Source organism: Salvelinus fontinalis, chromosome 5 (genome assembly GCF_029448725.1).
Source record: "Salvelinus fontinalis isolate EN_2023a chromosome 5, ASM2944872v1, whole genome shotgun sequence".
Lineage (NCBI taxonomy): Eukaryota > Metazoa > Chordata > Actinopteri > Salmoniformes > Salmonidae > Salvelinus > Salvelinus fontinalis.
In genome coordinates, this window is record NC_074669.1 from 9,754,716 (window position 1) to 9,769,854 (window position 15,139).

General features: G+C 38.4%; 2 protein-coding genes across 2 annotated transcripts; both read right to left on the reverse strand.

Annotated features, from left to right (window-relative positions):
* Positions 1–175: 175 nt before the first annotated feature.
* Positions 176–7,008, reverse strand: LOC129855071 (troponin I, fast skeletal muscle-like). The gene is made up of 7 exons (XM_055922361.1): positions 6,931–7,008; positions 2,515–2,547; positions 2,382–2,424; positions 2,102–2,230; positions 1,844–1,933; positions 671–847; positions 176–560 (listed from the first exon to the last, which is right to left on the reverse strand). The coding sequence occupies exons 2-7, from the start codon at positions 2,520–2,522 to the stop codon at positions 465–467; spliced, it is 543 nt and encodes a 180-aa protein (XP_055778336.1). The 5' UTR covers positions 2,523–2,547; positions 6,931–7,008; the 3' UTR covers positions 176–464.
* Positions 7,009–8,391: 1,383 nt separating this feature from the next.
* On the reverse strand, positions 8,392–14,925 carry LOC129855072 (troponin I, fast skeletal muscle-like). The gene is made up of 7 exons (XM_055922362.1): positions 14,745–14,925; positions 10,796–10,828; positions 10,650–10,686; positions 10,343–10,471; positions 9,702–9,791; positions 9,411–9,587; positions 8,392–8,675 (listed from the first exon to the last, which is right to left on the reverse strand). Exons 2-7 carry the CDS (start codon positions 10,801–10,803, stop codon positions 8,580–8,582), a joined length of 537 nt encoding a protein of 178 aa, XP_055778337.1. The 5' UTR covers positions 10,804–10,828; positions 14,745–14,925; the 3' UTR covers positions 8,392–8,579.
* Positions 14,926–15,139: the final 214 nt, after the last annotated feature.

The following is a 15,139-nucleotide window of genomic DNA, read 5'->3' on the forward strand; positions in this document are numbered from 1 at the left end:
AGATTGAAAGGGATTTTAAGATTATTCTTTTTTTTTATTTGGAGGATGTAACGTATCATACAAAATGGGTGACGTTGCACACAATTGTGCACTATTTTCAGGAGCCCGTTTTGACTTTTGAGCATTTTAGTTCTCTTTGTGTATCAAAATGACAAAATATAAATAATATAAATTTTGAATGATTTCCTTAAGACAATTTATTTGAAAAGTTTGTCACTGTACAGTAGGCTACTCTACTACAGGGAGTAAAGCAGTAAATCAACAGACAGACCATTACACACATCTTCCGAAGACCTTCTTACTCTCTGTTTCTGTTTCCTCTATTTATTTAGTGTCTTCAAAAGAAACAAAGATGTGTCATATAGTTACAATACTGGTTGTAATGGGTATCAATCAGTATGTGGTTGACAGTAAGACATTACAGGACAGTAGTCAGTCACATCAAACAAACACAGCCCAACGATCTAATTATCTCCCTGAAACATCTTCTTCCTGCCGTCCATACCAGCCTTGTCGTCAATGTTCTTACGCCAGTCACCAACGTCACGCAATTCCTTATCCTGTGATAGTAGAAAGGGTGAGAAGACAATGAAGTGTAGAATATCAAGGCCTAAAGTTCGTTCAACATTGACAATGTCTCCCGATGCGATATCCAACCTAATGGACCCACCTCTTTCTTCTCATCTTTCTTCACTTGTTTCAGGTTGGATCTCAGATCCATGGTCACCTTGTGCTTGGAGCCCAGCAGAGCCTGGAGCATAGCATCAGCAGACATACGCACTTTCTTCAGAGCTGGCTTCTTGAACTTGCCCCTCAGGTCAACTATTTTTATGTTTAGGTCTAAAACCTAGTGGGTGGAATTTTGGAACAGGAAAATCAGTGTTTCAGGTGGGCTCAACAGAGGAACTGTATACATATAAAATATATTTATTATATACCATATATACTGTTATATATATATATTGTATATACAGTGCCTTCAGAAAGTATTCACACCCCTTGACTTTTTCAAAATGTTATTTTGTTACAGCCTGAATTTAACATTCATAAACTTTCTTCTACACACCATACCCCATAATGTCAAAGTGGAATTATTTTTAGAATTTTTTTCAAAGCAATTAGAAAATGAAAAGCTAAAATGTCTCGAGTCAATAAGTATTCAACCCCTTGGTTATGGCAAGCCTTAACAAGTCACATAATAAGTTGCATGGTCTCACTCTGTGTGCAGTAATAGTGTTTAACATGATTTGTGAATGACTACCTCATCTCTATAGCCCTCTGTCGAGCAGTGAATTTCAAACACAAATTCAGCCACAAAGACCCTTTCAAGCAGGACAATAACCTAAAACACAAAGCCAAATCAATACTGGAGTTGCTTACCAAGAAGACAGTGAATATTACTGAGTGGTTGAGTTACAGTTTAGACTTAAATCTACATTAAAATCAATGGCAAGACCTGAAACTGGTTGTCTAGCAATGATCAACTAATTTGACAGAGAATGAAGAATTTTGAAAAGAATAATAGGCAAATGTTTCACAAGACAGGTGTGGAAAGCTCTTAGAGAATTATTCACAAAGACTCACAGCTGTCATCACAGCCAAAGGTTATTTTACTCAGAGATGTCTCTGTATTTCATTTTTAATACATTTGCAAAAATATCTAAAAACATGTTTTCAATTTGTGATTGTGGGGTATTGTGTGTAGATAGGTGAGAATCAAAATCTATTTGAACCATTTTTAATGCAAGCTGTAACACAACAAAATGTGTAATACGTCTTTCTGAAGGCACTGAATATTTATATTGAAACATTAAAAAAAGGAGCAGACAAGACAGTTGCTTACCTCATTGCAAACCATGATCACTTTATATTCTAAGTTGTATCTCTCCTCATCAATCACATTAATTTTGTCGTACAACTTTTTGCAAAGCTCCTAATGAAAGAATGCAACAAAGGAAAATGTGTCGTCATATAATACCTATTTTTACGCTTGAACTTAGTACAGCTGATCCGGATAGAAGCACAATTCATGCAACACACTGTATCAAGCAGGTATGATATGTTTTCATAATGTCTGTCTTTGAATATCTGAATATCATACCATCAAATCATCCTTGGAGTGGGACATCTCCAGAGGAGGGCAGTTCTCTGCCATGTATCTCTCCCTCTCTTTAACTTTCTCTAATGCTTCAGCTTCAAGCCAATCCTTAGCAAGTGCCAGCATACAACTCTGGAGACAAATTATGACAGTTGACAGATAATTTACCTATATCTCACTTTGTTTTACTACTTTTTAAAAGTATGTTATATTATGATTTTTATACATTATTAAATGTTTTATTCTACGTAAAACATTAAAATGGCTGTGTGGGATTCCTTACCTTCAGAGTGTGCTTACGGCTTGAGGACACGTTGCCTTTCTTGCTATTGGACCAAGGAAAGAAAGTCAGGTTAAGTACAACTACCTAAACACTTGAAACACAACATGTAGACAATGTATTGGCCTATACTTACTCAGCCATCTTGGCTGTTTTGTGTCTTCACTTCCTAGAAATACAAAACAACAGTAATCATGAATGATGTACTCATAACAGCCAACATTTTACCAACAATACTGGTATATACTCAGCTATACCAATTACAAAACTACACCAGTAGGATTACTGATACTATTATATAGGATAAGGTACATGGAGAATGCTAGACCGGTCAATACAAAAAGTAGTCAAAGCATGAAAAAAGTATCTATTTTTTAAGCACATTGAATAAGAGTACTCTAGGCTATTTCTAATTTGTGTTATTGACTCTGTCCCTTTTTACAATTATCCCTGTTCAGCCCTACTTCCAACGGGGGCCGTGGCATGCAGCTATGATTTACAACGGTCTTCTTACTTGCTTTTGTAATTGAGACAAGTGATAAGAATACATTCCGAATTCCTTAAACTCAGTCGACTCCAAATCTTTGGTCTGGGCTCTGGGTATCGTTTCCCTGGAGATGGGGAAGTTATCTTGTGTTGAGGAGATCTAAATTGGGCCCAGATCTTGTCTAAAATGGCTCTGTGTTATTGTAGGCTTGTCTCCGAGAGGTCACAGTAACCCAACACCGCAGCTGGTGGTGCCAGCCCTGCCACCAGCCCTGCCATTGCCTTCTAGAACATCCCTTAGATGACCAAGACGTTAGGCCTTGTCTCAAAAATAACTACTGCTGTTCCATCAGGTCAGTTCATTGTACTCACTCAACTGTCTCCATTCTCCATGATTAACTACACTGAATATACACTACCGTTCAAATGTTTGGGGTCACTTGGAAATGTCCTTGTTTTTGAAAGAAAAGCAAATTTCCATTAAAATAACATAAAATTCATCAGAAATAACGTGTAGACATTGATAATGTTGTAAATGACTATTGTAGCTGGAAACAGCTAATTTCTTTATGGAATAGCTACATAGGCGTACAGAGCCCCATTATCAGCAACCATCACTCCTGTGTTCCAATGTCACGTTGTGTTAGTTAATCCAAGTTTATAATTTTAAAAGGATAATTGATCGTTGGAAAACACTTTTGCAATTATTTTAGCACAGCTGAAAACTGTTGTTCTGATTAAAGAAGCAATGAAACAGGGCTTCTTTAGACTAGTTGAGTATCTGGAGCATCGGCATTTGTGGGTTCGATTACAGGCTCAAAATCGCCAGAAACAAAGCACTTTCTTCTGGAACTCGTCAGTCTATGCTTGTTCTGAGAAATGAAGGCTATTCCATGTGAGAAATTGCCAAGAAGCTGAAGATCTCGTACAACGCTGTGTACTACTCCCTTTACAGAACAGCGCAAACTGGCTCTAACCAGAATAGAAAGAGGAGTGGGAGGCCCCGGTGCACTTTCCATTCTGCTTAGAGCCAGTGTGCACTGTTCTGTGAAGGGAGTAGTACACAGCTTTTCTTTCAAAAACAAGGACATTTCTACGTGACCCCAAACTTTAGAACGACAGTGTATGTATTATAAAAATGTGTTTCTTAGCATATCTCTTTTTCTATCCGGGGTAGTTGTTGTTCAGATTCAAATTCAGATTAGTTTATTGTGCAATTAACCAAAGCCATGCATGTCCAATAATACTGTTTAAAGCAGTACCGTTCTGAAAAACTCTCGTCCTTCATACTTGCAGAAGAGAGGGATAGTATCACTCCAGCTTCAATAAGCTCAACTAAACAGGCATATATGTATTTACAGTACAGCAACTCTTGTGAGCTGACATGCAGGGATAGAAATTATGGTTGACGATGGCTAGAACTTTTCACACCGGGTTAGTTGAAAATGTACCCAACTAGCCCGCCGGCTAGTGAAATGTTGTCTTTTCAAACATCACATAGCACAGATTTTGGACCGGGTCTAGTAAAAATGTCAGTCTATTGTAGATGTAGAAAATAATACAAATAATTTTTACTATTTTCTACACTGTAGAATAATAGTGACGACATCAAACCTATGAAATAACACATATGGAATCATACAGTAACGAAAAAAGTGTTAAACAAATCAAAATATATTTTATAATTGAGATTCTTCAAAGTAGCCACCCTTTGCCTATGATGGCAGCTTTGCACACTCTTTGCATTCTCTCAACCAGCTTCATGAGGAATACATGTCAATTAACAGGTGTGCCTAGTTGAAAGTTAAATAGTGGAATTTATTTCCTTCTTAATGCATTTGAACCAAACAGTTGTGTTGTGATAAGGTATAGGTGATATACAGAAGATAACCTATTTGGTAAAAGACCAAGTCCATATTATGGCAAGAACAGCTCAAATAAGCAAAAGGAAACGACAGTCCATCGTTATTTTAAGAAATTAAGGTCAGTCATTACTGAACATTTCAAGAACTTTGAAAGTCTCTTCAAGTGCAGTTGCAAAAACCATCAAGCTCTATGATGAAACTAGCTCTCATGAGGACTGCCACAGGAAAGGAAGACCCAGAGTTACCTCTGCTGCAGAGGATATGTTCATTAGAGTTAACTGCACCTCAGATTGCATCCCAAATAAATTCAAGTTCAAGTAACAGACACTTCTCAACATCAACTGTTCAGAGGAGACTGCGTGAATCAGGCATTCATGGTCTAATTGCTGCAAAGAAACCACTACTAAAGGACACCAATAATAAGAAGAGACTTGCTTGGGCCAAGAAACACGAGCAATGGACATTAGACTGGTGGAATCTGTCCTTTGGTCTGATCAGTCCAAATTTGAGATTTTTGCCTTCAACCGCCGTGTCTTTGTGAGACGCAGAGTAGGCGAACGAATGATCTGTGTGGCTCCCACCGTGAAGCATGGAGGAGGACGTGGGATGGTGTGGGTGTGCTTTGCTGGTGACACTTATTTAGAATTCAAGGCACACTTAACCAGCATGGCTACCACGGCATTCTGCAGCGATATGCCATCCCATCTGGTTTGCGTTTAGTGAGACTATCATTTGTTTTTCCACAGGACAATGACCCAACACACATCCAGGCTGTGTAAGGGCTATTTGACCAAGAAGGAGAGTGATGGAGTGCTGCATCAGATGACCTGGCCTCCACAGTCACCCCACCTCAACCTAATTGAGATGGTTTGGGATGAGCTGGACCGCAGAGTGAAGGATAAGCAGACAACAAGTGCTTAGCATATGTGGGAACTCCTTCCAGACTGTTGGAAAAGCATTCCAGGTGAAGCTGGTTGAGAGAATGCCAAGAGTGTGCAAAGCTGTCATCAAGGCAAAGGGTGGCTACTTTGAAGAATCTAAAATATAACATATATTTTGATATGTTTAACACTTTTTTGGTTACTACATGATTCCATGTGTGTTATTTCATAGTTTTGATGTCTTCACTATTATTATACAATGTAAATAGTCTAAATAAATAAAAACACTTGAATGAGTAGGTGTGTCCAAATTTTTCACTGGTACTGTATATATATATACATATACATATATTTATTTATATATATATTTGTCCAGGTGGCCAATTAGGTGATGTATCAGAGATGTCTATAACGTTGTAACAGGCTGTGTAGGTATGTCTAAAATATGGTGTTGAGAGGAAGGAAAACATTTGACGATCGCTTTCAGATTTATGTCTTGTGGTGGTGTACCATTTCTGCATGTCACATCATCAGTCCATTTACATCTATCATTTACCACCCCATAGATAATTATACGGTCTGCTCACTAAAACACATTCAATACACTACTGGTACCTGAGAACATTTTCTTATGCAAATACAACTATTGAAAGTTTACAAATTAAGATACACCGACAAAATAAATCATGAAATACTGTACAAAACAAATAAAATATCTATAAAATGTATTGAAATAAACCAAGTAATTGAGTAATTGAGTTATGATTTTGAAAACTTTGGTGTCAGTATTTTTCGAATTATATATCATTTGAGTCATTTAAACATTAGTGACAGATATTAAATATATTTGAATAAGAATAAGATGTCATATAGAAAGAGCATTACTACATAAAGCAACAATCCAAACGCATCAGTTTATGACTACAGAAAAGACATTTAACACTCTTGGACTAGAGCCAACAATAACAACCAAATACAAATGAATAATTAGCTACAGTGCAATACAATTGCAATACACAATACAATTCACATTCATTTCACAAACTAAAATGCATTTCACATGCTAAAATCTTTATAAAACAATCTTATTTTCCTCAACCAACAGCCAAGTATTGACATTAAATAGGCATATCACTATAATTCTGCAATTTCTCATTAATAAGTTAGCGCAAAGACCACAATGCTTCTGTATATCATAGCTAGAAAAATGTCGTTTCTCCGAAAACTAAAACCTGAGTAAAATGTTAATAAATCTTCTCTCCTTCAGATAGTGTCTAACTAGTTAGAAGTACTAGAAATACTGTAAGCATTGATTCTCACCTCGGGACTAAAGAGAGCAGCACAGGCTTGTTAAGGGATCCCCAACTGACTGACTGATCGCAGGCAGCTCAAGTGTTAAGAAGGTATATATTGCATTTTCTGATCCCTCGCTATAATCCTCCATTTCTCTTTATGGAAGCGGATTACAGACCAAACCAATGGGCTGACAAGGTCATGAAATACAGTACGGTGTTTCCCTGTTCCTTCCCCTCCCCCAGCGGCTCTAGTATAAATAACACGTCCTTCAAGATGGTTGTTCTTATTTCATCATCTTTTATTTAGCATATGCCATCACCCATAAGGAGCATGCATGGCCAGTACTCAGAACTTTAAAGGCCACTCACACCAACAGTAATAGAGAATGCTATAATTCACACATTATCAGAAGGCCAGACGTGCAACTGGCACCCATGATGTTTATCGTAAAAGGATGCCAAACTATTGAACTGGTCGTACCTCGGAGGCATCATGTGTCTGAGATTTATGTCCGTGGCTTCTGAGGCGCCCAAAGGACCTGATGACAGTTCTGTCACTTTCAGATCTCCCACTGAAAGACAAGTAAGATGGACAAGGATGGTTCATGGATATCTTTTTCTCTACTAACTCATTTTTTCACTGTGGATGAAAGAATGAAACTGGAAACATCTTGAGTGCTACTTGAAACCATCCATCAATGCTACCTAATTACTAACATTTATAATCAGTTCTCACATATTTAATCAATTAACAGAGCCATGGCCAGGCAGTAGACCTGCCTCGCGGCTCGCCTCACTTACCCCACTTCCCAAGAAGAGTTCTTCTCCTCTTCACTCACACCCTCCACAGCTGCACCACCTGATAACATCTCTTTATATCCAGTAAGTGGTTACCCAAGCAACAACCAATAGTGCTCTGCTTGTTTCTTAACTACTGTTTACTATCAACTGATACTGTACCTCTAGCAAACCAGAACATACAATTAGCCAAACTTCTACCCACTGGGCACACACTGGTTGAATCAACAATGTTTCAATGAAATTACGTTGAACCAACGTGGAATAGACGTTGAATTGACGTCCATGCCCAGTGGGTAAGGTCAGAATGTGCTATTACTGAGGGTTTAATATGGTCAGGTCACATTATATCTGTCAGTCAGGTTGTAAATCACTGGCTGGCAATTCCTCTAGAGGACTTGTGAATATGATTCTAGAGTGATAGACATTGGTGGCACTTCACTCCATATCACGTGATAACACTGTGCCTATCATACTGCACAGTCTAGTCAGGCTGTGTACTGTAAGGCAATTGTGTCTGTTGTTACAACAGATGTTACATCAGGAAAAACAAAAGAAGATAAAAACTGGCAGAAAATATGTTTGTCATATATATTTGAACTAACAAACATATCACATGTTCTAGACTAGAGGTACATTTAGACAAGACAGAGACAAAACATAGATCTGATCACACAGGTACAAGAAATTGTGGCAATATGAAAAGCATTTATTAACGCACGTTTCTGTTCCACTCGAAACATTTAATAGTCCTTTCGTTTTACAGACACATACACTGGTTCAAATGATACCATAGTGCTCAATAAGAGAAATGTTCAAACAAGTGAGAGTTTTGTGTTGCTTTGCGGGATCTATACAGGGAAATGATAGACCAAATTAACCCTCGGACTCAAACATCTTCTTCCTCCCGTCCATTCCGGACTTGTCTTCAATGTTCTGACGCCAGTCTCCAACATTACGCAGTTCCTTATCCTGCAATAGCAACATAGTCAAAGGTTCAGGGTTAAAAATTCAGTAAATTATAACCTTGAGATATTTGAGTGCTGAAGCCAAACAACATGTCGTCATGTCGGAGTGGAGCAGTTGTTTGGCAGAAGTTGTACAGCTGTAGATGACCCATGAACCCAATGCTATGAAAATATATCTGACCCTGTATCAGTGGTTTGGCAACTCTATACAACATCAAATCAAACAGCCTTATAACATGGGTGCGCTCTGCTGAGCTTATCTATGTGTGAACTCATTTCAGTATGCTGAACCTCTTAGTGTAGATTAACAAGGCCTCAGGTTGGACAATAACAATGTCTGCCAATGGCTAATCTCGGACACTCAGAACAAAAATCTTGTGAAATTGATGCTCGATTAAGTCCTGGGGGGAGACGTGTTATAAAATGTACTTTGTACTAACGAGACTCGTGAAGTCTCTACCCCTCTAAACAGAAACTCTCAGCCAGTTTTGTACAAGTCTATGGGCCAAATGTCCCCTCCCCTTCTGAAATTTGAAATATGCGAGCACCTGCGAAATTGTGATTTGTCCAGATGATCAATGATGAAAAATTTGAGTCTTGCAACAAAGTTGTTAGTCGTCGCATCCCACAGTCTGTCACCAGATGCTACCACCATTTATGTTACGCGCATCTATCCACGAGAGATTACCCATAGTGACATCTCTACAATATTCTGTTATCTTACTGAACAGTTACCCACCTCCTCTTTGACCTCCTTCTTCACTTGTTTCAGGTTGGATCTCAGATCCATAGACACCTTGTGCTTGGAGCCCAGCAGAGCCTGGAGCATAGCATCAGCAGACATACGCACTTTCCTCAAAGTTGGCTTCTTGAACTTGCCCTTCAAGTCAATAACTTTAATGTTCAAATCTTCAATCTGACCAATGGAAGAAGAGGAGAACAACAACATTGATCTAACTGGCAGCACATAATTACTCATGGAATGCATTCCAAGTTTTAGTAGGTGTGAGGTAAAGTGAATACAGTATACCTCCTTAGTGGCTTTGTTCACTTTGCTCTCCAGGTCATATCTCTCCTCATCTATCACGTCAATCTTATGATGCAGCTCTTTCAAGAACTCCTGAGGTGATATCAACAAAAATCAAGCATTAATAATAATAATCACCATCATCATCATTATACTAATAAAACAAATATATACTACCATCACTACTACTGCTGCTACTACTATTGCAACTACTATTGCTACTACTGCTAGTATTACTGCTACTACTACTACTACTACTGCTACTACTACTACTGCTACTACTACTACTGCTACTACTACTGCTACTACTACTACTACTACTACTACTACTACTACTACTACTACTACTACTACTACTACTACTACTACTACTACTGTTACTACTACTGCAGTACTTCTGCTACTTCTATTAGTTCTACTACTACTGCTACTGGTACTATGACTACTACAACTAGTGCTACTACTACTATTCATAATAATAATCATAATAACAATAGTGAACACTTTATTCAATACATTTGAATACAGTAACTAATTATGTAATCATCTTATATATGAAGGCATATATTTTACATTGATTTGGGGTTTGACCAAATTTTGATTGTTGAGTTTGATTGATTTGATTGATTGTTTGTTTGGTTTACCTGTAACTGTTGAGTACCCCCTGGCAGGGACAGGGGAGGGCAGTTCTCCGCCATCCATCTTATTCTCTCCTGCTCATTCTCCTTTGCCTCGTCTTCCAGTAAGCCTTTAGCGATGGAGAGCATCAAGCTCTGGAGACAATGAGGCATGCAGGTTACACGTATGAAAAGCTCAGCCATACCAGAATTAGGACATTTCGTGTAAAACATGAACCTTGAGATATTGTATACTTGTGTTCCCCTCAATTCTCCTTGTATTGATAGTTGTTGACAAGTATCAAATTCAGATCAGATATTTGAAAGTGTTTACCTTCAGGTAATGCCGCCGACTCGAAGACATCTTTTTCCTGAAGAGATAAAATTATGAAAAGGTGAGAGAAAATATCATGTTCATTTTCGTGTATTACACATCCACATCCAAAAATATGAGATGTGATCAATGTATAAGTTACTCACTCCGACATCTTGGCGTTTGTTTGATTTCACACCCTGTGAAAAAAAATAGGTCATTATTTCATATACATTTCAAACTAATTCAAAGCAATACAATTACTGCATTTCCAGTCACCTGTCATGTCAGTTAAATATATCTGCAAAAATTTGTCAGATTTACAAATTGCAAGTGGAAAACATATTTATTTTTATGTGTACTTTCTGTTATCAACTGCATGGCTTTGTTTAACAGTGGCAAAGAATAAGAATACAATTCACAACTATGTACATTTATGTGATATATACTGTAACTACAATGGTCAAATGTCCTAACTTTGACATGTTCTAATGTTGAGTATGTTGATTATCAAACTATCAAATTGTTGATGTATTTTCAATTTCTTTTTCAGATGAACATTGATGGAATTTAGGTGGAGATAATTAGATATTATTTTGTTCACCTAATCTAAACAGATGTACCAATTAATCTCTCCAGGAATCTCTCAAGGAGGATCAATCAGAAGTCACGCTGAGTTTAATCACTATGGAAGTTCTTTATACAGGGCAGTCATGCATAATTGTTCCACTGAGGGGAAACACTATAGCCTACCAACACAAGTGAGGGCTGAGGGGAAACACTATAGCCTACCAACACAAGTGAGGGCTGAGGGGAAACACTATAGCCCCCCAACACAAGTGAGGGCCATTTGGCCCTGGAAAAGCAGCAGGGTCTAAATTAGTCTAAGAATATGAAGGCCAGCTGTTCTCCTTGAGTAGCTCCATAATGGAAGGCTGGGAGATTATCAACAACCTGATACCACCTCTGTTGATGCCCAGCCTACCCTCTAGAATATCCCTGAGATGGCAGAGATGTTACACCATCACATCTGAAATAAGGGCTCACCTGCCTGGAAAAGTCCACTTGATCCAGCACTTCAATAGAGCTTTGACTGTTTAAAGGGGCAATCGGGGATTCAAACATTAATAAAGTGGCCACCCTAACACTGTTTTGGTAAACAGCGGTAGGATGGGGCTGGAGAAATGTAATCACTTTCAAATTCAAAAACAGCTATATATCTTTAATTTAAAAGTAAAAAAATGGATGTACCAATCACAGATTGCCCTTTTATGGTTAGAAGACCTGTCAAACACCAAAATAAAAGCCTCTGGATAAATCTGCTGAACCTAAATCTCTTGTAAAAAATGTATTGTAAATTGATAATCCCAGTGCTTTCATAAAGGATGAGATGTGGCTTTGAATCTGGATCTTTGGCAGATAGTACCATGGACACTGACTATCCTCAGTAAAAAAAAAAAAACACAGTGTTAAATTGAACACCTTCTTAGTCATTATACGTGGCCCACCAAAATAGTGTTAAACTAACACTTTTCAAAGTGTTGATAAACTAACACCTCAAGAGTTTAGGGTCCCTAACGCTATAGGTATTGCAAATTCCAACTTAAATTAACACTTTATAACAGTTGATGCTTTCTCAGCGTTAGGGAATTAGCACCTGTGGTGTTACAGTAACTGGTTTTTGGGTGTTGTTTTAACACTGTAGGCAGGGTGTATAGTCTTATTTGCATATGTGTTTCCCAGCGTGCCTTTCAAGTAAATTTTAGAGGTACCACCCATGACTATGTTTGCTAGTGACATTTCTGTTAAATCTCTGATTGCAATGGAAGTTAGAGGGGTACTTGTTATCATATTTCCTAACAAGCTTTGTTCCAGATTGATTGTTAGAAATAGTTTGTTTTAATATCTGTGTCTGCATGCACATTGATTAATTTATCTTAAACTTTATCAAAGATAAATGACTTACATTTTCTAAACTAATCCAATCTGTAAAGGGTTGGACTTATTGCACCCGTTACTGAGATGGTAATTCCAGTTTACATGGTTTAGGTAGTGTTGTTTGTCAAGTTGTTCACCATAGCAATCATTCTGAATACAGGTTGTGAGTGATAAAATATTCAAATTGTTGGATTTCCTCCATCTGGCTGGATTACGATAGGAATTACTAATCACTTCACAAACCAGTGTATTGTAAGACTTGCAGGTCTGATGTGCAAAGATTTTCATACCACAATGTCGAGGATAACTAGGCATAACTAAAGGCTTTATGAAATGTATAATATATGGTCATAAAGGGTTTACTTTAAATGTAAACACATTCACTTAGGAGGTCATTTCAGGGCTAAATGTTATTGAATGCAACTACCATGTCTCTGTCACTTACAAACACAGTCATGGGTAGGTATCGCTCACATTCAATTGAAATCAGTAGTTTATGTGTCGGGGGGCTAGGGTCAGCCTGTTATATCTGGAGTATTTCTCCTGTCTTATCCGGTGTCCTGTGTGAATTTAAGTATGCTCTCTCTAATTCTTTCTTTCTCTCTCTCGGAGGACCTGAGCCCTAGGACCATGCCTCAGGACTACCTGGCCTGATGACTCCTTGCTGTCCCCAGTCCACCTGGCCGTGCTGCTGCTCCAGTTTCAACTGTTCTGCCTGCGGCTATTGAACCCTGACCTGTTCACCGGATGTGCTAGCTGTCCCAGACCTGCTGTTTTCAACTCTCTAGAGACAGCAGGAGCGGTAGAGATACTCTGAATGATCGGCTATGAAAAGCCAACTGACATTTACTCCTGAGGTGCTGACCTGTTGCACCCTCGACAACCACTGTGATTATTATTATTTGACCCTGCTCGTCATCTATGAACATTTGAACATCTTGGCCATGTTCTGTTATAATCTCCACCCTGCACAGCCAGAAGAGGACTGGCCACCCCTCATAGCCTGGTTCCTCTCTAGGTTTCTTCCTAGGTTCTGGCCTTTCTAGGGAGTTTTTCCTAGCCACCGTGCTTCTACACCTGCATTGCCTGCTGTTTGGGGTTTTAGGCTGGGTTTCTGTACAGCACTTTGAGATATCAGCTAATGTAAGAAGGGCTATATAAATACATTTGATTTGGAAGGCATGCTGGAAAATATGCAAACATGCCTTTACACCCTTTACACAGTGTTAAAACAACCCCCTCCCCTAAATACTGTAACACTACATGTGTTATTCCCTAACACAGAGAAAGTATAACAGCATCAACTCTAATAAATGGTGTTAGGGAACCAAGTGTTAGTTTTACACTATTTTGGTGGGTCACATATAATTTATAAGTGTTACATTTGACACTGTGAGTATTAAATTCTGATCTAAAATTTAATGTGTAATGCCACACTTCATTCAACATTGATATAAAATGTAAGATTACCTTCAACACACAAAGAAAGACACGTTTAGAAACCCTGACAATCACTTCATCACATTACCCTTGCAGGACGAAGGTAAAAACTGATATTACCTCAGTGATAACCTGGTATAATCTTCTGTGATCTACTTTATTATCCAATTCGGCAACCTGCGTTAGCTTCTTTATGCCTTCCCATCTCCACAACCAACATAACATCCTCCGGGTTTGAGATTATATTCCAGCCAAATCCTCATCTGTGTTATATAGTGAAAAATTGTTTGCGTTGACACCAAGATAAACACTGGGGGTATCGCATTTCACATTCATCAGTTAAAGGTGTCTAGTAATGTCAAACAGCCCACATAAACAGCATCTAGGTCTAGAACAACCTAGACTGTCCTCTTGTAATGTAGAAAGGGCTGGATAATGTCTCCTTCACAAATGTTTGCATTGTACTTCCATAAAAACCTACACTAATCTTCAACGGATTGACAATATCTCATTGAAACTGCATGAAACCAGGCAAAATGCTTTAATAGGCAACACCCACCACAGAAACCACCACATCCAAACAAAGAAGCAATAAGTCCCAAAGCCTTAAAATAGAGCCTGTACATAAACCGGCACAAACTCATTTGAAACCAGATGGACCACTGAATAAATCCAAACAATTCACCAATAGCACAGAGCAGTCAAGCTATAGCCGGCTAAAAGAAGAGCAGTTCTCACCTAGGAGCTGAGCAGGAATAGGAGCGCGACAGATTTTGGAGGAAGGATGGGTGAGACCGGCTAGTGGCTACAGCAGCAGATGGAATCATAAGATGGTATATATTGCAATTCCCAATGGCCAAGGAAATCCCATCTTTCTGTTTATGGAAGTAGATTCATCCACAGACCAATAGGCAAGCACCTGAAATGCTATATCTGACTCCCACCTCCTCCGTTATAAATAACCTTACTCTGATGATATTGTGATTGTTATGTGATAATTCCTTTAGACAACAGCCTTATTTAGTACAGAAGAAAGTGGTGGCTGATGCTTCCTTTCTGATTAGTTGTGGGTAGCTTGGTTTACTGCTGCGAGTCAGATAGTCACTTTAGCTTCAGAAAGTGTGAAGAATTGA

Bases quoted from the DNA above. Each gene is read 5' to 3' on its own strand.
- LOC129855071 (XM_055922361.1), bottom strand. The intron at 1,934-2,101 runs GTATGATATTCA...TTCTTTCATTAG, and splicing joins ACTCCAAGGATGATTTGATG to GAGCTTTGCAAAAAGTTGTA. The intron at 848-1,843 runs GTAAGCAACTGT...TCCACCCACTAG, and splicing joins TGATCATGGTTTGCAATGAG to GTTTTAGACCTAAACATAAA.
- LOC129855072 (XM_055922362.1), bottom strand. The intron at 9,792-10,342 runs GTAAACCAAACA...ATATCACCTCAG, and splicing joins GGGGTACTCAACAGTTACAG to GAGTTCTTGAAAGAGCTGCA. The intron at 8,676-9,410 runs GTGGGTAACTGT...TTGCTATTGCAG, and splicing joins AGAAGGAGGTCAAAGAGGAG to GATAAGGAACTGCGTAATGT.